This window comes from Myxine glutinosa, chromosome 2, assembly GCF_964187855.1.
Source record: "Myxine glutinosa chromosome 2, kmMyxGlut1.1, whole genome shotgun sequence".
Taxonomy (NCBI): Eukaryota; Metazoa; Chordata; class Myxini; order Myxiniformes; family Myxinidae; genus Myxine; species Myxine glutinosa.
Window position 1 is genome coordinate 68808132 of NC_136262.1, and position 26646 is coordinate 68834777.

A 26646-nucleotide genomic window follows, 5' to 3' on the forward strand; every position below is an offset into this window, starting at 1 on the left:
GGTCCTAAAATCCTGCTCTGCCGCTCTATCTCACCCTCTCTCTGTTCTTTTCACCCTATCTTTTGCTCAAGGTCATCTGCCAGCATCCTGGAAATCAGCAAACATTACTGCTTTACACAAAAAGGTGCAAAAACAGATCCTTGCAACTACAGACCAATCAGCCTGCTCCCAATTATCAGCAAAGTCATGGAATCCATCATTGCTTCGGATATGAAATCTTTCCTCTTCTCCAATGGCTTGATCTCTGATCATCAATGTGGTTTCAGACCAGGTCACTCTACTCTGGACATGCTGCTTCTGCTGTCTCAACAATGGATGGTGGTCCTCAATGCCAAACAGGAAATTAGAGCTGTCTCCCTTGACATTTCACGTGCCTTCGATACGGTCTGGCACCCTGCTCTGCTCTCCAAACTCTCCTCCTTTGGTATCCATGGAAATCTCCACGCATGGCTGGCGGACTTCCTCTCTGGTCGTAGTCAACGTGTGGCCCTGAATGGGTTTCTCTCATCTCCTCTTCCTGTTCAGGCTGGAGTTCCCCAAGGTAGTGTTCTGGGCCCTGTGCTTTTTCTGGTCTTCATCAATGATCTCTCTGACTCTCTTGAAAATCCTCTCTATCTCTTTGCTGACGACTCTACTCTCTGTCGCTCCATTCCTCATCCCTCAGATCGGCAGTCTGCAGCCTCCTCACTCTCTGCAGACCTGGACAAAATCACAGACTGGTCAAACAAGTGGAACATGTCTTTCAATCCTGACAAATCTCACACTCTTACAATGTCTCTCCGAAAGGACCGACTGGACAACCCTCCCATCTACTTTCTCAACAATCCTCTCCAAGAAGTTCTGTCGCTCAAGCTTTTGGGTCTCACTATCTGCCATGATCTTTCTTGGGAAAACCACATTTCCAAGCTGGCCTCCAAAGCCAGTCGCCGACTGGGCATCCTCCGTCGTGCGAAGTCCTTCCTCGGCACACCTGAGCTCCTCACCACATACAAGGCTATCATCCGCAGCTCAATGGAATACTGTTCTCCCCTATGGGCTGGTGCTCCTGCCTCACATAGCTCGGCTTCACGCTGTTGAATCCAAAGCTTTCAGAATCATTGGAATCTCCCGCGATGAAGCTATCTCTGAGGGCTTCACTCACTCACTCACTCACTCACCGCAGGCAGGTCGGTGGTCTTTCTGTCTTCTACCGACTCCTCTCCGGCCTTGCTCCCCCAGCTCTGTCTGTGCTCTGTCCCCCAAATATTCCTACAGGTCGCACAAGATCTGCCAGCAACCCTCTGATGGTTAAACTGCCGAAATCTCGGTTCTCTGCTCACCTTCACTCTTTCATTCCTCTTTTCTCCCGCCCCTGGAACAAACTCCCACACTCCCTTCAATCCCACTCCTCCCTGCAGGTCTTTAAAACAGCTGTTCACCACCATCTCTTATCTTCCCCCATCCAAAACCTTGATATTTTCTACCCCCACTAATTCACCCCAGATCCACCTTGTTTGAAATTCCAACTTCTTTCCTGGAAGTCCTGGCAGTGTCCATATGTTTTATACCTCTCCCACCCCCCCTTCCCATGCCTCCCCCCAAAGCCCTCTCCCTCCCACAGATCTCTCGATGTCTCCATGTCTCTCGGTCCCTGCTCTCAAATGTTGTGTTTGTGTCCTTCCCCCTCTCTCCCCATCTTGTCTACCGCTCCCGATGTTATTTGTTTTATGTGTCGGTTTGTCTGTTTGTCTTTCTGTGTGATTAATGTTCGCTCTTTCACGAGCCTCGATCTTGTATACAAAAAACAAACAAAAAAAAAAAAAAAAACGATTTTTGAGATCAAAGGTCAAACTTCTAAAAACATCAATTTTCATCTGAAAAATTGTCCATTTTCATCCTATAAACTTGAAAATTAAACAGCAATTGCATAGTGCATCACTGAATTAGGAAACCAACTATTTTAAGGTCAAAGTTCAACTCAAGGTTAATCTTCTTTAAATCATTTTTCAAATGAAAAAGAATCAATTGTGATCCAATTGACTCGAGCTTTGATTAAGATCGTCAACATTAATCATTATGAAATGGACAATTTGATGTATCCATGGCAAGTTTTTTTTGGGGGGGAGGGGTGGATTTTGTAAGTACCGTGCTATGCAAGACGTCTTTCTTGTTTGTCTAAAATAGCTCAAACAGATTCGGACGAAATGAGAGAGAGAGAGAGAGAGAGAGAGAGAGAGAGAGAGAGAGAGAGAGAGAGAGAGAGAGAGAGAGAGAGAGAGAGAGAGAGAGAGACAGAGACAGAGACAGAGACAGAGAGAGAGAGAGAGAGAGAGAGAGAGAGAGAGAGAAAAAAAAAAAAAAAAAAAGAGAAAAAGAAAAAGTATGTGACAAAGATCTGGATCCGTGTACTAGAATTTATTAAGTGATTTTTCACCGTTGATAGGGCAAAAATGATATATAGCACGATATCTCAAAAGGTTGTGGACGGATTTGGGCCAAACTTGGTGGGCAGGTTGAATGTGTGATAAGGAGGATTTGATTCAATTTTGGTGAAGATCCGCATATGGATCTGCGAATTTTAAAAATCAAGTGATTTTTCACCATTGAATGATGGGGCTAAAACCGATAAATAACGTGATATTTCAAAAAGTTCTGGACGGATTATGACAAAACTTGTTGGATGGGTTTGTTAGGTGACAAAAATAAGCCGATTCGATTTTGGTTCAGGTCCGAATCCAGATATGGCCCGTCATTGGGATACAAAACGTAAACTGTTCAGCCAGGTGGAGGTATGTTCACTACCGAGTGTCGTTCTCGTTCATTCAGAGTTCTACCTGCAGGAGCCTCGACACCAGAAAAATAAAATCAAACTTTTGAAAAGCGTACTCCTTTGCGTTGACCAAGACGAGCTAATTATTTCACCATTACTTGCACTTTGCTCTTGAAAACATCTCACAATCTATACCCCATCGTCGCTATGGTGCCCAAATATCTACCTTTGCAGTAGACAATGTCTATCTCTATCACGTACTTGTTGAGACTTTGTCACTTTTTGTTCTTGTGATGCGAAGGTGTCAAGATTTGTTCAGGGTAAAATTAATTAATGATTGAAATGCCTTTATATTGGCCAAAACAGTTGTGCCTGCATGACTCACAGGTGAGTCGACGTTGCCATTACAGGTGGGACATCATCAAATGACATTACAGGGACGTCATCACATGTGGGGAGGGGATCACGTATCTAACATAAGGAGCGTCAATCTGTCTCAATGTGAACGCATTTTACAACATACAGAACTTTTTGTAAGTCTATCAATTATTTATCAAGAGTAGATATGGTGTTAAAGAGAGTGTGGCATTTATATGTGACACATTAGTGGTGTATTTATTTTAAAGAAATATGTGTGTAATTAATTATTTATTTTAGTGCGTTACGAGGTGAAGCTTTCCTGATTTGAATGGTGGAACATTAGGACGTGCTAATGCGGATTTAAAATTGGAGAACTCCATATCAAATTGGACTCTAATTACAACTCGGCGAGCATCACTGATATTGACAATTGCACATTGAAAGCAACAATGAATGTACTCATTCGATACAGGGATCGCATCAATTGTAATGGACAGCATTTAAAAGATGTGATTTTTAAGAAGTAGAGGTGGGTTGTGTGTACTACTATGACGTCACACCATCTCCCATACGTGTACCAGTAGTTCCCTTTAGTGTCCTAAAAGCATTACTTACTTTGTTTATTACAGAAATAGATGTGTCAGATGTTAATGCCACAACTTGTACATCATCAGGAATCAGGATGGCCTATATGTACGCACACTTGCTCCAAGCTATATCGCCTGGGTTCAAATCCCGCCCCAGCTATAAAATGTCATTCTGGTGTTTCACACGCAGGTTGGTTGATTCATCAATATGTGTGTCCTCCCTCGTAGTCCAGGAGCCAGAATCTGCTCAAAATGGTTTCGTGCAACACTCACTACACAGTTGGTTTGTCACTTCCAGGTGATTGGGGAACATCTATAGAACAAATCCAGCCCTGATGTACAGTTGAATTGTGGCAGCAACAATAAATGGCAGCCACTTTTCTATAAGGGGGGTGATGTCCGAGGCATAAATCTGAGATTTTGACGGATTTCATTTATTTATTTTTTCTCTTAGCCCCTACAGGAAAGATACATCCAGGAACGGAAAGGAGTGCAAGCTGATCGTAAGAGGGCATGTGACAAAACTCTCACCTCTGGAGTCTGACCACGAAGAAGCAGACACCAGGCTTCTGCATGCTCACAATGCGTCATATGACCACCCACAGGTGATCGTGCAATCACCAGATACTGACGTTGCAGTCATATGCACACACATGTACGCCACAATGAGATGGCAAAAACTTTGGTTTCGTACTGGAATAAAGCAAAAGTTACGACCCATACCAATCCACGAAATAGTCTTGGCCCATTGGTCCAGAAGTATGCAAAGCACTCCCATCATTGCATGCACTAACAGGAAGTGACACGACGAGTGCCTTCAGTGGAATTGGTAAGAAGACAGCTTTGAGGAAACTTCAGGACGGTAAAGACCACCAACAGAAAGTGTCACAACTGGGAGATATTATCCCACCGACAGAGGATACTGTCCGTGCTTGTGACCGGTTCATATGCTCCCTGTACACAGCTCAGGCAGCAGGTGACACGGCGGACGAAATCAGATATTGGATGTTCTGCCAGAAAAGGCAGAAGAGTGAATGTCGACCACCAACATCTGACAGTATTAGGCAACACATTTATCGAGCTAACCATCAGTCATTCATCTGGAAGAAGTCATTGCTCCCCAACCAAGCACTACCAAAGCCAGATGGTAATGGATGGGACATCGAAGATGGAACTCTCCAGCCCACCCTCATGACCAAAGACCCTGCTCCAGTTGGACTAGTTGAGCTGACCGCGTGCAAGTGTAAAGTGTCTGCATGTCAACGCAGCCACGTATGTGCCTGCAAGAACAATAACATGCCATGCACAGAAGCCTGCACCTGCATGGGAGGTGAACAATGCAAAAACCCAAACAAAGAACCTTCCACACGCGACTCAGAAGATGATGATGAGAAAGATTAATGATGACATTTTCGTGATTTTATACCACTTAGAGGATGATTCAGTAGCAAAATATTTGTTTATTTTAATAATACAACAAATAACAGTTATATGTTAACATTGTAATCTTCAGTAAATGACTATGGTTATGATACGCAGCCACATTTGACCTGGTGAGATATTTTTGCTGGGATTACTTGTGGACTTTTGGTCATAACAGGAGTGGGGTTGATGATGTAAGGGGAAATGAAATCTATATTTTTCAGACTTTACTTATGGATTGTCCAATTTTGTTTCTTGAAAAGATCATAAAGATATATCATATTACAACCATAACCGCATTTGAACAACATAAAGATGATATTGCATAATTACAGTCGAAAAGCAAAAACTACATATTTCAGCGATTTTGTGTGTTTTGGGTATAATACAAGGTATAATAATATTTTTTTTTTTTTTTAATCATACTTGAACAGCATAACGAAAATCCCCTCATACTTCCCACTATCCTTTTAATTATAATGTTGAAGAATCCCTATTGGAAGAGCTGAAAAAACAAAAATACAAAAAAAAAATCGTCAATTTCGAGCTTTACGCTACCCCTTAATAGAAAAGTGGCTGCCATTTGTTGTTGCTGCCACAATTTAACTGGACATCAGGGCTGGATTTGTTCTGCAGATGTATCCCAAGCACCCTGAAGTGACAAACCAACTGTGTAGTGGGTGTTGCACGAAACTCATTTTCTAGGCCTCTCTTGAAAACCGGCTCCTGGACTATCGGATGGAGGTCTCGTCTATCGGAATGAATTGGTCTACGATAAAGATCCCAGGGTGTCCTTTGCCAAGTGTAGGCGAGTTATTACCGGCATCATGAACAAATTACAAATTCCTGCTCTGATGATTCAGGGGCTGAGGGGGTTCTGTGTGCAAAAAAGGGCCCCGAGGTCACCCACCTAATTTGGTGAGAGGACCATGTGGGACATCATATTAACGAGGGTAGACTGTCTGAAACACGGCAATAAGTGAGAAATTCATGGTTTTGTGTAAAATCCGAAAAGTCAAAAAGGCCCTGAAGATTAGGGGTAGGGCAAATTAATTATGACCTGGAGCCACAGATAATCAGCATAACCTAGCAAGTTGTACCTCAAAATGAAGCTTGTAATGTCAGCTACAAGATGCAATATGAATGAATCTGATTGGTCGATTATTGAGGTCACCAGAGGTCAAACTATGACGTCAGGAGGGGGTGCCCAAAATTCACGACCTTGAGAACTAGTGACCCGGTTTGGAAAAGTTATAATTCAGATAAAAACGTTTTATTGATCATTTTGAGAAGGGCACATATCAGCAAAGTTTTAAAATAAAGAATTTCAGTAAAATCTTACAAATTGACCCTTTGATGGTAGTGGGGCGGCTTAGCCCAAATATTCAAAAGAATTGTGCATTTTGTGATACAAGCACCAAATTTGGCACAAATGTACATTAATATGTTGCGAACATTTTTCAGATATTGGGCCACTTGAAATTCCGTAATTTTTTTTTTCAATTTTTTTCAAATTTCGTAATTTCAAATTTTCCGGGTGACACCGTCACAATTTCGGTCTTCGAGGCCGGCCGATAGGCAAAGTGTGACCGGAAGGGACGAGGTTCTCCTGACCACGTGGCCCTCGATCTGGGAAGCGAGAGGCGTTCCATTAGTGGACGCGCCCATCACGCCCGACTTTTGGGCGGCCCCGGCAGGCCGTTTGTTTTGACGTTCCGTGACAGGCCCCGCACCCCCACCTCCGGGCCGACCGGAAGCTTGTGCTGAGTACATCATACCTGAACAACTCAGTGAGGCAGAACACAGCAGTGCACACCAGGGTGACCCCTTCAGTGCATAAACCAATTAACCTGTCCACTGCAGGGCATATAGAAATGAAGTTATTTTCTGCATATAATAATAATATAAGTTCAGTTCTATATAACAATTTCTGTTATCACCACTACCACTACAACTACCACTACTACAAGCTTTGTCTGGAATTTTGTGGACTAACAGACAAACAGACATACAGACAAGCTGGGATCAAAACATTACCTCCTTCCACCATTGAGTGTAGAGGTAAACATCATGGAAATTATATCATGCCCTAGATTTAATTCATGCTTACCCGTGTATTTGCTTCACTGGTTCACAAGGTCTTTTGCATACATGTAATTCAGACTCTCGTCTTCATTGCTGACCACACAATGTTCGCAACATATTAATGTACATTTGTGCCAAATTTGGTGCTTGTATCACAAAATGCACAATTCTTTTGAATATTTGGGCTAAGCCGCCCCACTATATCGGCCGGCCTCGAAGACCGAAATTGTGACGGTGTCACCCGAAAAATTTGAAATTACGAAATTTGAAAAAATTTGAAAAAAAAAATTACGGAATTTCAAGTGGCCCAATATCTGAAAAATGTTCGCAACATATTAATGTACATTTGTGCCAAATTTGGTGCTTGTATCACAAAATGCACAACAGGTTTGCTATGCTGCTACACTATGGCTGTTTGAAATTTGGACAAAAATCTCAAATATGCAAAAAATGGCATCCATGACACGGAAAACAGAAGTTCATATCCATTTTTTAAAAAGTGGTTTAAAATAATATGTAATGTTTTAGACTAGAGAAAAAAATGAATTTTAAAGGGTTTAAGCCGTATATTAGACCTGGCTGACGGATTATAATTATACTAGCGGGGTCACCCGTGGGAATCCCACGGGCATGGATGTGTGTGACATTTCGACATATTGAGTTATATGCTGCACATTCATTTTTACAAAATGGTTACTGGCAAGTCATCAGATCCAGAAATGGTGTGATGAACACAATTTATTTATTTCACATAATATGTGACCCCTCACTCCTCTCCACCTGACACTCTCCTGTCTCCACCTGACACTCTCCTGTCTCCACCTGACACTCTCCTCTCTCCACCTAGCACTCCTCTCCTCTCCAAACCCTCACATCCCTCTCCTTTCCAATCCCTCACCTCTCCAATCCCTCACACTCCTCTCCTCTCCAATCCTTCACACGCCTCTCCAATCGCGCCTCACACTCCTCTCCAATCGCGCCTCACACTCCTCTCCAATCGCGCCTCACACTCCTCTCCAATCGTGCCTCACACTCCTCTCCAATCGTGCCTCACACTCCCCTCCAATCACTCCTCTCCAATCGTGCCTCACACTCCTCTCCAATCACGCCTCACACTCCTCTCCAATCGTGCCTCACACTCCTCTCCAATCGCGCCTCACACTCCTCTCCAATCGCGCCTCACTCGCCTCTCCAATCGGCTTTCCCCGTCTCGTTTCTCTCCTTTTTCTCCCGTCTCGTTCTTTTTCTTGCTCCAAATCGGCCCGTCGGAATCGGAAATCGGCCCGTCTCGCCCGTCGGCCCGTCGGAATCGGAAATCGGCCCGTCTTGCTTTTGTGCTTGTGCGTAAATAAATTGTGTTCATGACACCATTTCTGGTGTTGGGCTAGCGGCTAGGGTGCCGGCTTAGGATCCTGGGTTCGAATCTCGGTCGATCGCCGAATTAATGCCAGGGGGGTTGACTCAGCCTGTCATCCTTCCGAGGTCGGCTAATTGAGTACCAGTTCACTGGTAATTCCCTGTTTGTCGTTGAAGGCGGCAAAAAGGGTTGGCGTCAGGAAGGGCATCCGGCCGTAAAACATTGCTTCAAAAAGGGGACAAAAAAACAACAACTACCACGGTCCCCGAAAAGGCCAACCCCCGCTTTGCGGGGAAAAATGGCCTCTAAACGGTGGTTTTTACACCATTTCTGGATCTGATGACTTGCCAGTAACCATTTTGTAAAAATGAATGTGCAGCATCTAACTCAATATGTCGAAATGTCACACACATCCATGCCCGTGGGATTCCCACGGGTGACCCCGCAAGTTTGCATTGACGTTCGTCGATGGACTCGTTCGCCCGTCTCATTCGTTTTCTTGCTGCATCCTGTTCAAGTCTGCGTTCTTCATCGATCGTCTCATTCATTTTGGAAATAGAAGTTTCCACGCAGCGCATGAATTGTCACGATCCTCAAGAGGAATTTGTCTCGTAATCATCAAATGATAAGGCAAGTAAATTATATTGTGGAAAATTAAAGATTTCAAATAAACCTATTTAAAGTGTATTCGCACATAACTAATTTTAAAAAACGAAGAAATATCTCTCGGTAATTTCCTGAAACATATTTTACTTCCGGCTAATAATGTTGAATTAAATAAAAACGAAGACATATATGTCGGCATCATTGTTGACGTTTTTGTGACGACTGTCATCAAACGAAAAAGTAATATATCTTAACGGAAAAGCAAAAGCGAATTTTTAATATATATCGACACGTTGCCGTCGGTGTCATGTTGGGCGGTGTATGATACACCATGACGCGATTTTTAAAAATAAATCTCTGCATTTTCCCGCGTGTGTGGAATGTTCTAAATTATTGCTGACACCGAGTCCAAAACCATCGATAAAAATGAAATCATATGGTGAGTTAGATTGGAGATAAAGGCGTGAGAGAGACTCAATGGCCTTGAAGTTGAAGTTACAGGCGTTTGAGAATTCATTTCGTTCTATAAACGGCAACTTTCTTTGGATTTCCTTCCCGTTTTTTTTCAACCGAGTCGAAAACTATGTTAGCGACTGTGAAAAATGAAATGATATATCGAATTTTTAATATGTATCGACACGTTGCCGTCGGTGTCATGTTAGGCGGTGTATGATACACCATGACGCGATTTAAAAAAATATATCTGCATTTTCCCGCGTGTGTGGAATGTTCTCAATTATTGCTGACACCGACTCTAAAACCATCGATAAAAATGAAATCATATGGTGAGTTATATTGGAGATAAAGGCGTGAGAGAGACTCAATGGCCTTGAAGTTACAGGCATTTGAGAATTCATTTCGTTCTATAAACGGCAACTTTCATCGGATTTTCTTCTCGTTTTTTTTCAACCGAGTCTAAAACTATGTTAGCGACTGTGAAAAATGAAATGATATATCGAATTTAAAATAGATATCGACACATTGCCGTCGGTGTCATGTTGGGCGGTGTATGATACACCATGACGCGATTTTAAAAAATATATCTCTGCATTTTCCCGCGTGTGTGGAATGTTTGTGGAAAATTAAAGATTTCAAATAAACCTATTTAAAGTGTATGCGCACATAACTAATAAAAAAAACGAAGAAATATCTCTCGGTAATTTCCTGAAACATTTTACTTCCGGCTAATATGTTGAATGAAATAAAAACGAAGAAATATATGTCGGCATCATTGTTGACGTTTTTGTGACGACTATCATCAAACGAAATAGTAATATATCATAACGGAAAAGCAAAAGCGAATTTTTAATATATATCGACACATTGCCGGCGGTGTCATGTTGGGCGGTGTATGATACACCATGACGCGATTTTAAAAAATATATCTCTGCATTTTCCCGCGTGTGTGGATTGTTCTCAATTATTGCTGACACCGAGTCTAAAAGTAAAACCATCGATAAAAATGAAATCATATGGTGAGTTAGATTGGAGATAAAGGCGTGAGAGAGACTCAATGGCCTTGAAGTTACAGGCCTTTGAGAATTCATTTCGTTCTATAAACGGCAACTTTCATCGGATTTTCTTCCCGTTTTTTTTCAACCGAGTCTAAAACTATGTTAGCGACTGTGAAAAATGAAATGATTTATCGAATTTGATTTGAAATAAAACTGGGGGAGAGCAAGACACCACGGGCCTACAAAACAGGACTCAAAGCTATGCGAGTTAATAAAATGGTGGATATTTGTTTATAGCCACTCCCAGAAGCCAGAATGGGTGGAGCTATGGGTGGAGCTACTCTGCAAACCGAGTAAGCCACACCCCGGACAGACACCCAACAGATAGACAGACAGACAGAATCATCTACGGCTATTATAATATAGATTACTTGGTGCAGCTAGAAATTTGAAGTCTTGTTCTTGTTGAAATTTAAAGTTTTGAGTCACAAATAGCAATTTCCTAATAAATTTCCGTCACTACCTTTGTTTCTCCTGCTCACTCGCTCTGTACACCCCACACACTTGATAGTCCGAAGGACGTATAACCGAGCACCCTGCTTTAATTTGGCATTGACAGTATAATTACTGAAGAGCTTTGCACAGTGGGAGCACTACAACGAAAATTATTCCTCGTTATAGTATTTCCATTCTGCAAGTTATTCGATCTTAAATAATGGTGTTTGGACTGGGGGACTGCGCGTCCGTGACGACGTTAACTTCGAGCGGTGTATAAGAATTTAAACGCTGCATCAATGCCAAGCTGCTCGGTTATTAATGAATGAGGAAGGTCTAAACCTAATGGTAATTGCTCTTATAATCTCGGTATAGTATCTCAGAGAGGCCGTTAATAAAAAATAAAAAACACAATTAATTTGATATGCCATATTTATGTTTAGTAACGGGTTGTGTGATTGGTTTACTTGATCGCGCGGGAAGTGTGTTTTTCTCGGCTGAGGTAAAATGCTCGTTGAGCGAAGGGTCATATATTCATTGTATTTTCATAGCATGGTTCGATTTTCGCGATAATAGTGAAATCGGGAGGAAATTGTTTTCTTTTTCCTGCTTGAGTACTGAATCTGCATGGCCATGGGCGGTCGTGAAGACAAGCTCTGCTGGTTGTTACTCCAGTTGGGATTCGATCCTGCACAAGTGGTTGCCCAGCAACCGCGATTCGTCTTTGACCGGTTAGTTTTAAATTGTATAACACTTGGAGTATCACAATTACAGGCTTTTCCTCCACCAGCACCACAACCGTAGTCAGTCGGTGTTTCTTTCAGAATCACAACTACCACGCACACCACATATTCAGCGCTACCAGGACAACCACTACCTCCACTACTAGTAGTTTAGTACTAGTACTATGATGATCCATGTCACCAGCACATTCACCAAAGTCAGTACCATATTCAGTGCCACCACAACCCCTGCTTTTGTCACTCTCTCACCAATTTTGTCTGTTTCACTCAACATTGCGTGTTTGTCATCGCTCATGCCAGTCTCACTTACACTGATACACCGAGACCTACCAAAGGTCAATCACGTCATGTATGTGCAATTAGCACCTCACATCTGTAACATGTACCTCAAATCTGCATCATGCATCTCACATATGTAACATGCACCTCACTTCTGCATCATGCACCTCACTTCTGCATCATGCACCTCACATCTGTAACATGCACCTCAAATCTGTAACATGCACCTCACTTATGTAACATAAACATGCACCACACTTCTGTAACATGCACCTCAAATCTGTAACATGCACCACACAACTGTAACATGCACCTCACTTCTCCATCATGCACCTCCCTTCTGCATCATGCATCTCACATCTGCAGCATGCACCTCACATCTGTAACATGCACCTCACATCTGCATCCTGAACCTCAAATCTGCATCATGTACCACACTTCTGCATTATGCACCTCACTTCTGCATTATGCACCTCACTTCTGCATCATGCACCTCACATCTGTAACATGCACCTCACATCTGTAACATTCCCCTCACATCTGTAACATGCACCTCACATCTGTAACATGCACCTCACATCTGTAACATGCACCTCACTTCTGCATCATGCACCTCACATATGTAGCATGCACCTCACTTTTGCATCATGCAGGGAGTAGTTCGGGGACGGTCAGACAGGCACTCCTGCTTTATTATATAGACTAGCGTGACTGGGCGTGACCTGGACAAAATCACAGACTGGGCAAACAAGTCGAACATGTCTTTCAATCCTGACAAATCTCACACTCTTACGATGTCTCTCCGAAAAGACCGACTGGACAACCCTCCCATCCACTTTCTGAATAATCCTCTCCAAGAAGTTCTGTCACTCAAGCTTTTGGGTCTCACTATCTGCCATGATCTTTCCTGGGAAAACCACATTTCAAATCTGGCCTCCAAAGCCAGTCGCCGACTGGGCATCCTCCGTCGTGCAAAGTCCTTCCTTGGCACACCTGAGCTCCTCACCACATACAAGGCTTTCATCCGCAGCTCAATGGAATACTGCTCTCCCCTCTGGGCTGGTGCTCCTGCCTCACACCTAGTTCGTCTTCACGCTGTTGAAACCAAAGCATTCAGAATCATTGGAATCTCCCACGATGAAGCTAACTCCAAGGGCCTCTCACTCACTCACCGCAGGCAGGTTGGTGGTCTTTCCATCTTCTACCGACTCCTCTCTGGCCTTGCCCCCCCCCCCAGCTCTCTCTGGGCTCTGTCCCGCAAATATTCCTACAGGTCGCACAAGATCTGCCTGCAACCCTCTTATGGTCAAACTGCCAAAATCAAGACTCTCTGCTCACCTTCACTCCTTCATTCCTCTCTTCTCCCGCCTCTGGAACAAACTCCCTCACTCTCTTCAATCCCACTCCACCCTCCAGGTCTTTAAACTGCTGTTCACCACCATCTCTTATCTTCCCCCATCCAAAACCTTGATCTTTTCTACCCCCGCTAATTTCACCCCAATTCCACTTTTTTGAAATACCAACTTCTGTCCTGGAAGTCCTTGGTGTCCTTGTGTTTTATACTTCTCCCTCCACCCCCCCCCCCCCTTCCCACGCCTCCTCCCCCCAAGCCCTCTCCCTTCCACACATCTCCCTGCTCTCAAATGTTGTGTTTGTGTGCTTCCCCTTCTCTCCCCATCTTGTTTTCCGCTCCCTCTTTTTGTGTGTTTTGTTTGTCTGGTTGATTTGTTTGTGAAGTAAATGTTAGCTCTTTCACGAGCCTCGATTCAGTATACAAAAAAAAATAAAAAAATAAAAAAATAAATGCACCTCACTTTTGTATCATGCACCTCACTTCTGCATAATGCACCTCCCTTCTGCATAATGCACCTCCCTTCTGCATAATGCACCTCCCTTCTGCATAATGCACCTCCCTTCTGCATCATGAACCTCACATCTGTAAGATGCACCTCACTTCTGCATCATGCACCTCACTTCTGCATCATGCACCTCACTTCTGCATCATGCACCTCACATCTGTAAGATGCACCTCACTTCTGCATCATGCACCTCACTTCTGCATCATGCACCTCACATCTAGTCTGTAACATGCACCTCACTTCTGCATCAGATCATGCACCTCACCCCTCACATCTGCTCGCCCCAAAACTGAGGGAGTAGTTCGGGGACGGTCAGACAGGCACTCCTGCTTTATTATATAGACTAGCGTGACTGGGCGTGCTCCGCGCTCCTCACCACACGTCGTTTCAGAGGGATAGGCATTTTTGACCATTTTGGTGTCTTTTTGGTGTTTTGGGTCTTCATGGTGTTTTGGGTCTTCAGGGCCATTTGGGTCTTTTGGATCTTCTGGGGCCTTTAAGGGTATTTTGGGTCTTTGGGGTGTTTTGGGTCTTTGGGGTGTTTTGGGTCTTCGGGGTCTTTTGGATCGTTGGTGTCTTCAGGGGCTTTTGGGTCTTAAGGGTCTTTTGTTTCCTCTGGGTCTTTAAGAGTCTTTGGGTTATTTTGGTTCTTCGGGGTATTTGTGTATTTTGGGTCTTTAAGGGTCTTTGGTGTCATCAGGGTGTTTTGGATCTTCAGGGTGTTTGGGTCTTTGGGGGTATTTTGTGTATTCAGGGTATTTTGGGTCTTCGTGGTTTTGGGTCTTTGGGGTGTTTTGGGTCTTCGGGGTCTTTTGGGTCTTCGGGGCGTTTTGGGTCTTCTGGGCGTTTTGGGTCTTCTGGGCGTTTTGGGTCTTCTGGGCGTTTTGGGTCTTCGGGGCGTTTTGGGTCTTCGGGGCGTTTTGGGTCTTCGGGGCGTTTTGGGTCTTCGGGGCGTTTTGGGTCTTCGGGGCGTTTTGGGTCTTCGGGGCGTTTTGGGTCTTCGGGGCGTTTTGGGTCTTCGGGGCGTTTTGGGTCTTCGGGGCGTTTTGGGTCTTCGGGGCGTTTTGGGTCTTCGGGGCGTTTTGGGTCTTCGGGGCGTTTTGGGTCTTCGGGGCGTTTTGGGTCTTCGGGGCGTTTTGTGTCTTCGGGGCGTTTTGTGTCTTCGGGGCGTTTTGGGTCTTCGGGGCATTTTGGGTCTTCAGGGTATTTTGGGTCATTTGGGTATTTTGGGTCTTTTGGGTCTTCAGGTGTCTTGGTGGTCTGAAGGGTCTTGGGAGAATTAATGGGTCGTCAAAGGTCTGAGGGGTCTCAGCAGTCTAAACGTAATTAAGAGGGTGGTAATTTAATTTGAAGAAGAAGAAGACGTTTTCGTCGTATATAAACAAACATACATAACGACATAACCATATACGTTTGCTCTATTATAATAAGAATTATAATAAGATGCACAAACCGAAGTACTTCAGCATAGGATTTCCACTTGCATATTGAACTACAATTTACCACATTATACGATTAACACTGTAACCATTAATAATTCTCCCTTCTTTATCCCCCACCCCGTCAACACCATCCCCAAAAAACACAACAGAAGCAAGTCAGAAAAAAAAAGAAAAATGTCAGGATGGAATTCCCAAAAAATTACCAAACAAGTTGGGAATGACACTACGATGCGACGCTACAACCCTTTTTTGGATGAATTAATTGATTTAATTTCGATATATTTTGACATTTTACGTCTCAAATCTACAACAAATATAAGTACCCAATTACATCAACTCACTCTGCAAACGTATAACTACCTCCCACATAGACATCTTCATACAATTACGCCAACTCACACTACAAAAGTAAAACTACCTCCCACATACACATCTTCATACAAATAACACCAACTCACACTACAAACGTATAATTACCTCCCACATACACATCTTCATACAATTACGCCAACTCACACTACAAACGTATAACTACCTCCCACATACACATCTTCATACAATTACGCCAACTCACACTACAAACGTATAACTACCTCCCACATACACATCTTCATACAATTACACCAACTCACACTACAAATGTATAACTACCTCCCACATACACATCTTCATACAATTATGCCAACTCACACTACAAACGTATAACTACCTCCCACATACACATCTTCATACAATTACGCCAACTCGCACTACAAACGTATAACTACCTCCCACATACACATCTTCATACAATTACGCCAACTCATACTACAAACGTATAACTACCTCCCACATACACATCTTCATACAATTATGCCAACTCACACTACAAACGTATAACTACCTCCCACATACACATCTTCATACAATTACGCCAACTCACACTACAAACGTATAACTACCTCCCACATACACATCTTCATACAATTATGCCAACTCACACTACAAACGTATAACTACCTCCCACATACACATCTTCATACAATTACGCCAACTCACACTACAAACGTATAACTACCTCCCACATACACATGTTCATACAATTACACCAACTCACACTACAAACGTATAACTACCTCCCACATACACATCTTCATACAATTATGCCAACTCACACTACAAACGTATAACTACCTCCCACATACACATCTTCATACAATTACGCCAACTCTCACTACAAACGTATAACTACCTCCCACATACACATGTTCATACAATTACACCAACTCACATTACAAACGTATAACTACCTCCCACATACACATCTTCATACAATTATGCCAACTCACACTACAAACGTATAACTACCTCCCACATACACATCTTCATACAATTACACCAACTCGCACTACAAATCTACAACTACCTCCCACATTCATATCTTCATACAATTACACCAACTCGCACGACAAACGTATAACTACCTCCCACATACACATCTTCATACAATTACACCAATTTGCACTACAAACGTATAACTACCTCCCACATACACATCTTCACACAATTACACCAACCCACACTACAAATCTACAACTACCTCCCACATACACATCTTCATACAATTACACCAACCCACACTACAAATCTACAACTACCTCCCACATTGGCATCTTCATTACAATTCTTATTATTGCCACACTGCTTCCTATGACAAAAATGTCAAAATATGTAGTTGTGGGAATCCGTAAAAGGAAAGTGGTGTCATTAATTCCTTCCTTCCTTGTTTTTTTTTCCTTTTTTTTTTGAGATTCCATCCCGACATTTTTTTTTCATTTTTGGTTTTCAATTTTTTTGACCTGTAACCTATAGCAGTAAATACCTGCCATGTTAAAGTGCATGACAACCAATAACCCATTCCACTACAGCCAAAGCCAAAAGCATTTCGAAGGAATTGATGCGACTGTGCCTTTTGGTGGGTACATTTTGCTTTTGTGGGTACATTTGGTGGGTGGGTGCATTTGTGTGCTTTGGTGCTGAATGTTTTGGCCCACAGTGTTATAGGTGCTGTTTATATGCAGGGAACTGTTCCATAAACCCAACAGCAAGGCTTTTGAGTACGTCACTCATTTCCTCTTCTCTCAGCTGGACCTTGAGGTAGCTAAAAGACAATTCAGGTGAGTGATCAGCATTTTTATACCTTCTCCCTTTTATACCCATTTCATAAAAAATGTTTTTACTTTTAAAACGAGTTGCAAGTCATGGGTAAGGGTTTAAGTAATTAAATAAAGGAATTTTAGAGGGTCGATTTTATTTTAGAGTTTATTTTGGAGTTTTAGAGTTTTAGTTTAGAGTTTTAGAATTTCATTTTAGTGTAATTAAATAAAGGAATTTTAGAGAGTCGATTTTTTAATTAAATAAATGACACTAGCCTGGGTCGGTTTTATTTTGTTCTGTCATCTCACTCTTTTGGTGTACATGTTTTCTGAACAGGTGTTGCTGGCCCATTATGAACAAGAAAGATGAACAGGAGTTTCGCAAAATCTGTTGCATATGGCTGCGCCAGCTTTCAGTAGGCCTTAATTGATGACCAAACAAGACTTATTTCTGTACCTTGTGTGGTGTGATCATTTGAGTCTATTTTGCTATTCTACTCATTGATGCCATTGCCTATGTTTCGCCAGTACCTATCTTTGTTATTGGAGCTTGATTTTGGAAAATTTTAATGGGAAAGGTGTAGTCCAAAAAGCAAAGAAAGATGAACAGGAGTTTCGCAAAATCTGTTGCATATGGCTGCGCCAGCTTTCAGTAGGCCTTAATTGATGACCAAACAAGACTTATTTCTGTACCTTGTGTGGTGTGATCATTTGAGTCTATTTTGCTATTCTACTCATTGATGCCATTGCCTATGTTTCGCCAGTACCTATCTTTGTTATTGGAGCTTGATTTTGGAAAATTTTAATGGGAAAGGTGTAGTCCGAAAAGCAAAGCCTTTGTTTCGGGTTCATGTCTTGCCAGGAAGAAAGTGTTGACCCAGAGTTCCCCAAAGTCCAAGCCTCGCTCCTCCTGGCACCCGGTGGGCCCAAGTTTATCTCGCTCATGTACCACTTCGCGAAGCATGTGTTGTGGCGACGCATGCGGAAGCTCGGTGAGCAAGGCAGACAAATACTGAGTCTGCACTTTTCAGACACTTGAGTTGAGGAGTGTATTATTAGTCCTGCCCTTCCTTCGTGAGCTGGTGCATGCACACAAATGCTAGTGGAACTACAGTAACTTCATACTATTTTAAAATCTGAAAGCATCATAAACTCGTATGACTGCCTGTGAAGTGAGCCTGCTTTGCCTGGCAGCTGTACTTGTTAATGGTGCCTCCAGTTTGGATTATAGATCTTTGTGACTACATCCAGCTTTTTTAAATACAATTTTCATTGATTGCTTAAGCATGTTGTTACATCCGTCATAGATGTTGGAGGGGTGAAGAAGATTGCGTCATGTGTGCTTCAATGCTGACACATTTGAGTCAAAGTGAGGATTTTTGTGTTTTTGTTTTTTTAATGAGAATTTCTGTTGCAGATCCCTCTTTATCTCCGAATGAGGCATTCCCACGGCCTGTCTGTTTCGTGTACCGGGACGCTGCTGCCACATCATTAACGGCACACGTGGCCCTGTTTCACCGGCGACGTGCGCACATAGTTTCAAGCCTTCGGCAGCAGATGAAGCAATTCTGGAGTTGCATGCGGTGAGATGGGAAGAGTCAGATTTCCTGGATAGTATTTCAGTAATTACCATACATCTGTTTCTGTGTTTACAGATGATGGGAATAGAGCCTATGATGGATGCTGTGAAGAGAAATAGGTTGAGATGGTTTGGTCATGTGTTGAGGAAGGATGAAAGTGACTGGTTGAGAAGAGTGACGGAAATGAATGTAGAAGGAAGTAGAGGATGGGGAAGACCGAGAAAGACTTGGCTAAAGGTGGTGGAAGAAGAAATGCGGGCAAGGGGGTTAACAAGGGGAGATGTAGAAAATAGGGCAAAATGGAGAAGATTGTCCCCGCAAGGCTAACCCCCACTCTCGCAGGGAAAATGGCCTTAAAATGACTACTGTTGTTGTTTCTGTGTTTACATACAACTGATTTACGAACGGATTTGGAATTTTTTTCTTTTTGTAGTAAAGCTTTTGGTTTATAATAAATATAATGCAGTCTCAAAATTTTGTTTAAAGGAGCACCTTAGAGGTTGATAAATAGGAAACAAGACCAATAGTCCAACAACAGCGTAACCGGGCTTGTTTGATACTTTTAGTTGAACAGGATATTATGACCTGGGTTGGAATACCAGTTCGCAAATAATGTAAGTATTAAAAAATTTTGACCTCAGGCATGGACAGCCAGTTTGTGAATGACTTGGGTAAAACAAAAACGGCGAATGGCAAACGATGAACCAATAAATTCCACATTCCTGTACCACCTTTGGTCGAACGTCAGGAATTGACAGCAGATTCTCTATATTTTCATTCCAAACAGCATCATTCATCATTCCAATCACAAATTAATACTCTATTTTGATATATCAAAATATAATGTTAAATCACGATTGTATTGAGATATTATCAAACCAGCGAACCATTATCTTCTGTTCACTTCCAGATTCGGGAGCAAGGTCCGTGTCAATCGCATTTCAAAATCATAATTGTATTGAGGAATTTCTGAAACATCCTCCCTACTTTACGGCACCTGCTGGGACCCCAAAATGTTTCACAGAAGGTTATTATATTTCCTTTTAGTAAAATATGCAACTGTAATGGTTACGAAACGCGTCCTGCTGTCATGTGACCAGATCCTCAATGGTTTAGTTTTACACTTTTAGCATGAAGCAAAAACATGTCGACAACATAATTCAAAACACCTCACTTCACTGGAAAACGTGGGGACAGGAATACTGTAATGTAAAGGGTGGGACTTGTAATACTCTCTCCCACTTGGAACGTCACTACACGATACACATTTTTATTGAGAATTTGCGTCCCTCCCACACCCCACACCCCCAACCCTCCTTCTTCCCCCAAGACCACCGGCAAAGATAAAAACACCCCTATGCACTAATTGGGGTAATGCTGATCCTATGTAGCAATTCTGGATGTAAATGGCCCAGAAATAGAGAAGGTGTAGCACGACAAAGGCACACTTAAACAAACAAACACCGGTTTGTGAATTATAGTAAGGATGCATATTCTTTGGAAGCACTGTGCTATCATCATTGACTTGTGATGTCATCGATGACACTTGACACCAGTGCCAGCGGTCTTCCAACGAGCTGCGTACCAATATCAAATTTCAGGAATTTTTTAGCAAATGGTATTTTGTGCAGCTTGTGGGTATAATAACAGAGGGGAAATTGTTTTTGGGGATTGGTTTATATTGCTTCGTGAAGGAGCTTGTAATTATTATCCCCATGCTTTTATACCGAAAATACGCAATTTGGCGTCTCTGTCCGCCTGTCTGACCCCGATACGTTCACTGTTACATATCCAATCTCAACCAAACTTACCAGGATGGCAAGGGATCACATGATGGATATTGTATCGACTTCATTTGCTCCCCTCCCCAAAGGAATTTTGCCACCTTGGACAAACTCTGTTTTTGGGTGTATAAATAGCTCACTGTGACATTTGATGGGACACACTGACAAGTGAAGTAAAAATAGCTCACCGTGACTATAAATAGCTCACCGTGACGTTAAATAGCTCACCGTGCCATTAAATATCTCACTGTGCCGTTTGGTGGGACACCCTGACAATTGAAGTAAAAATAGCTCACCGTGATTATAAATAGCTCACTGTGACATTTGGTGGGAGATACCGACAGGTGAATTAAAATTTTTATAACCACAAACTTTTCAGTCCATTCTGTCCAACGTATGATTACCTTTTTAAACAGTTGCTGCTGTTATTTAACACTAAACTGAAAGACATTTGGAGGAAGCCCAACATCCTTGAGGCATTCTATCCTTATTGCATTCACCACAGACTAACTGGTCCGAGCCACCTCAACTTGTTTGAAAAAAAGCGGGTGGATATTGTAATTGGCTCCGTCTGTATGGTCGGGCACGCTTTCTCCTCCTAACCTGACTTCGCTCTAGTTTAGGTATGGGGACATCGTATTAAATGGTATACTTTCACTCCAATTGACTTCCGCTTCCGGTCTTGCCGGCGAGGTTTTCGTTTATTCGCAGCTGTCCACACTCTCCATCGAAATCGAAGTTAAGTAATTGTTCCCATTTGTATTTTCGTTATAACTGTATTTATTTTATGGTGTTGTACGTATCGTGTGTCCCGAGGAAGATTTTCGGTGCAAATCTTTCATACCTATATAGAAAATCGTGTTAAATTGTGCCGTGTCTTTTGAGGCCTTGTACAGTGTCCAACATTGAGGCTTCGTTTTCCTCTCAGTGGTCCGTCTTTTGTGCTCCAATAACTTTCGTTCTCTGCTTTTCCCAGTCTTTTCACCCCATAGCCTACTTCCTTGTTTAAAATCAAAAAAAAAAAAAAAAAAAAAAACATTTCCTTCTCTGTTCTTATTCTTTGTTCTCATTCGTTTATTCGTTCTTATTCGTTCGTTCGTTCTTCGAACGACGTTCACTGTTATTACTGTTACTGTAATAACAGTTATTACTGTTCACTGTTAATGTTCACTGTTATTAACCTTAAAATGTTTACACTTTCCCCTCAAGTTCTGTATTCCGTCGTATATTATAACACCTTTTTCTTCTTCTTTAAAAGGCTGCTTTCGACTTGCTCACCAAATCTATCCATCCCAAAAAAAAATTCCATCTCTTTCAGTGCCTCTTTTCTACATTCCCTAAACTCTCCTGCACTCCATCCTCCCTCCAGCATCCTTAAACGTATTTTTGACTCGAAGGTCACAAGAAACTCATTTTGCAATAAATGTTCGTTTCCCATTAACCGTCCACTTTCTAAAATCCAATCTCACCCCTCCCCTCCTAATCCTCCCCATCACCCATCCCTTTCAAATCTCCCCCCTTGCCCCTTCTCTCCGAAACTCCCCCCACACCCCTCCCCTCCAAGACTCCCCCTCGCCCCTCCCCTCCTACACTCCCCCCTCACCCCTCCCCTCCAAATCTCCCCCATATCCCATCCCTTTCAAATCCCTCCCATTGTCCCTTCCCTCCTAAACTCCCTCCTCGCCCCTCCCCTTCAAATCTCCCCACCCTCATTTCTTCTCAATTTCCCCCCTCTCACTCCCCCTCCTCAAAGCGTCCTCCCCGCTTCTTCCCTCTTCCAACTCTCACCTCCATCTCCCCCAACCTGCCTCGCTCTTCCCCCTCCTCAAATAACACCTCATTGTGCCTCACCCAATCACCATCAAACCTTTTGTCCGCCCCATCCTTCCCTTTCTCCGAGCTATTCTGAAATCTCTGACACACCTTCAACAGCTCTCCCTACCTCTTCCACCTCTTCCACATCTTACCCTACCCCTCCTCCCCCCTGTTCTGTATCCGATGCTCCCCCTGCCTCTTCATTAACGGTATGGACCTCAAACATCCGGGGCCTTCGTTCAAACTCAACTGATCTCTCCATACAGGTTGCTTCTGTCAAACCAGACGTGATCTGCTTAACAGAAACTTTCCTCCTTCATGATGTCTCTGATTCCTTAGTATCTCTCCCGGGTTACTCCCTCCTCCGGTATGATAGACCTGAGCCTCGTCCTAGAGGTGGGGTTGCTATCTTTATCAAAAACTCTCTTCCTCACTCGCCCTGCACTGCACTCTCTCCACCTCACCCCCAAGAATACCTCTGGCTACGGCTTCCCCTTCGCTCCCACCTCTTGTTCATATGTGTGTTGTACCGTCCACCAAACAGTGATGACTCCATCTACATCTCGCTGTCTGATAATATGGACCAACTTCTGTCTACTCATCCTAACTCTCTCTTCCTCATATGTGGTGATTTCAATTGTCACCATGCCAGTTGGCTGGGTGTGGGTACCTCTCTCACCAGCCATGGCTCCTCAGCAAAGGACTTCTGCGACTCACTGGGACTGACACAATCTGTCAATTTCCCGACCCGGATCTCAGTCAACGGAGCATCTTCTCTTCTGGACTTGGTTATGACTAACTTCCCTGAAAATGTCTGCTGCTCTTCTTCTGCTCCAATCGGCTCATCTGATCATGTGCTTGTTAAAGTGGACATCTCTCTGACCATTCTCAGGGAGCCTCCTCAGCGTCGACGAGTCTGGCATTTCACTCAGGCCAACTGGCACGGTCTTCAAGCAGCCATCAATCATCTGGACTGGTCTCCCATCTCTACCACCTCTGACATCAACTCATCCTGGGAATTCTTCCAAAGTAAATTGCTTTCTCTCATGCACAGATTGATCCCATCTCGTCTTCAGTTGTCATACCCTTCCTCCCGTCCATGGTACACGGAATCTTGTGGTGAGGCTGTTGCCCAGAAACAACTTGCCTTTGTCTCCTGGAAAGCAAATCCAACGGAAGGAAATCTCATTTCCTTTTACAAAGCCCGAAACAAGTGTGTGTCCACCCTTAGGAGAGCCAGGAAACAATATCTCTCCGTTCTCAAGACCGAATTCTCTTATCTGTCTCCCTCTTCCAAATCCTGTTGGCGTCTGGTCAAATCTGTTTCTGGTGTTTGTTCCCCTCCATCCCCTCCCTTACCTCAAACGGCTACACAGCTGACTCCGCATGTGAAAAAGCTGAATGCCTCAACTCTGTGTTTGCCTCTAAATCTTGTGTCCCAAACCCATCCCTCTCTGTACCCACCGTATCCAGTTGTACCCAGCTGCCCCTGGACTCCGTGTCCTTTCCTCCTGACAAGGTGGAAAGGTTTCTGTCAACCCTCGACTCTGATTCTGTAACTGGACCTGACGGCATCAGCCCACGGGTCCTAAAATCCTGTTCTTCCACTCTTTCACTCCCTCTCTCTGTTCTCTTCACCCTCTCTTTCGCTCAAGGTCAACTGCCATCTGCTTGGAAATCGGCCAACATCACCGCTTTGCACAAAAAAGGTGCAAAAACAGATCCTAGCAACTACAGACCAATCGGCCTTCTCCCAATTATCAGCGAAGTCATGGAATCCATCATTGCTTCGGATATGAAATCTTTCCTCTTCTCCAATGGCTTGATCTCTGATCATCAATTTGGTTTCAGACCAGGTCACTCTACTCTGGACATGCTGCTTCTGCTGTCTCAACAATGGATGGAGGTCCTCAATGCCAAACAGGAAATTAGAGCTGTCTCCCTCGACATATCACGTGCCTTCGATACGGTCTGGCACCCCGCTCTGCTCACCAAACCCTCCTCCTTTGGTATCCATGGAAATCTCCACGCATGGCTAGCGGACTTCCTCTCTCGTCGTAGTCAACGTGTGGCCCTGAATGGGTTTCTCTCATCTCCTCTTCCTGTTCAGGCTGGAGTTCCCCAAGGCAGTGTTCTGGGCCCTGTGCTTTTTCTGGTCTTCATCAATGATCTCTCTGACTCTCTTGAAAATCCTCTCTATCTCTTTGCTGATGACTCCACTCTCTGCCGCTCCATTCCTCATCCCTCAGATCGGCAGTCTGCAGCCTCCTCACTCTCTGCCGACCTGGACAAAATCACAGACTGGGCAAACAAGTGGAACATGTCTTTCAATCCTGACAAATCTCACACTCTTACGATGTCTCTCCGAAAAGACCGACTGGACAACCCTCCCATCTACTTTCTGAATAATCCTCTCCAAGAAGTTCTGTCACTCAAGCTTTTGGGTCTCACTATCTGCTATGATCTTTCCTGGGAAAACCACATTTCCAAGCTGGCCTCCAAAGCCAGTCGCCGACTGGGCATCCTCCGTCGTGCGAAGTCCTTCCTTGGCACACCTGAGCTCCTCACCACATACAAGGCTTTCATCCGCAGCTCAATGGAATACCGCTCTCCCCTCTGGGCTGGTGCTCCTGCCTCACACCTAGCTCGTCTTCACGCTGTTGAAACCAAAGCGTTCAGAATCATTGGAATCTCCCGCGATGACGCTATCTCCGAGGGCCTTTCACTTACTCACCGCAGGCAGGTTGGTGGTCTTTCCGTCTTCTACCGACTCCTCTCCGGCCTTGCTCCCCCAGCTCTCTCTGGGCTCTGTCCCCCAAATATTCCTGCAGGTCGCACAAGATCTGCCTGCAACCCTCTTATGGTTAAACTGCCAAAATCAAGACTCTCTGCTCACCTTCACTCCTTCATTCCTCTTTTCTCCCACCTCTGGAACAAACTCCCTCACTCTCTTCAATCCCACTCCTCCCTCCAGGTCTTTAAAACGGCTGTTCACCACCATCTCTTATCTTCCCCAATCCAAAATCTTGATCTTTTCTACCCCTGCTAATTTCACCCCAAATCCACTTTTTTGAGGTGACTTTTGTCTTCTCTCCTGGAAGTCCTTGGTTGTCCTTGCGTTTTATACCTATCCTGCCTCCCCCCGGGCCCTCTGCTTCCCACACATCTCCCGATGTCCCTGCCCTCAAATGTTGTGTTTGTGTGCTTCCTCCCCTTTTCTCCCCATCTTGTCGACCGCTCCCCTTTTTATATACTTTGTTTGCTTGTTTGTTTGATTTGTTTTTTTGATAATTTTTAGCTCTTTCACGAACCTCGACTCTGTATGCAAAAAAAAAAAAAAAAAAAAAAAAAAATTAAAAAAAATAAATAATAATAATAATAAGGACAGAGTGTGTTCTCGCCATTTTTTTTACTTTGGAGAACATACCAACTCAATTGAGATGCGATTCCAACAATATTCATCTCAGGTAGTGAATTAAACCCCAAACAATTTTTGAATGAACCATGTAGAAAACGCAAACATCTTGATGACGTCTGGCATAACAGGTTGCCTCCTGATTACCATTCCTTGAAGTGCATATTGAAAGGAATGACGCCGTGGGATGGGGGTGGAGATATTTGCTGTGTTTTTATTTAATATTTATTTTTTATTTACTGTATTTTTTAAATACAGAATCGAGGCTCGTGTAAGAGCTCACACATTGAACATGAAAAGATACACAGACACATAAAACATGCAATGAAGGGAGCGGGAGACAAAAGGGGGAGAGAGGGAAGTACACAAGCACAACAACAGAAGAGAAAAGGGATGTCGGTAGATCTGTGGAAGGGGGAGGGCTGGGGGAGGAGGAAGGGGTACACGGTATAAAGCAAATGAACACTTCTAGGAATTTC

The 26646-nt window shown here is 43.5% G+C and overlaps 1 protein-coding gene across 1 annotated transcript in view; it reads left to right on the top strand.

The window, feature by feature from the left end:
- Positions 1-11567: 11567 nt before the first annotated feature.
- HAUS6 (HAUS augmin like complex subunit 6) overlaps positions 11568-26646 on the top strand; it is a 65190-nt gene continuing 50111 nt past the window's right edge. Inside the window, exons 1-5 of the mRNA XM_068108021.2 lie at positions 11568-11846; positions 17499-17594; positions 17911-17989; positions 18436-18565; positions 18991-19156. Of these exons, the coding sequence (XP_067964122.2) occupies positions 11743-11846; positions 17499-17594; positions 17911-17989; positions 18436-18565; positions 18991-19156 (575 nt within the window). The 5' untranslated portion in view covers positions 11568-11742. The remainder of the gene's footprint in view (positions 11847-17498; positions 17595-17910; positions 17990-18435; positions 18566-18990; positions 19157-26646) is intronic.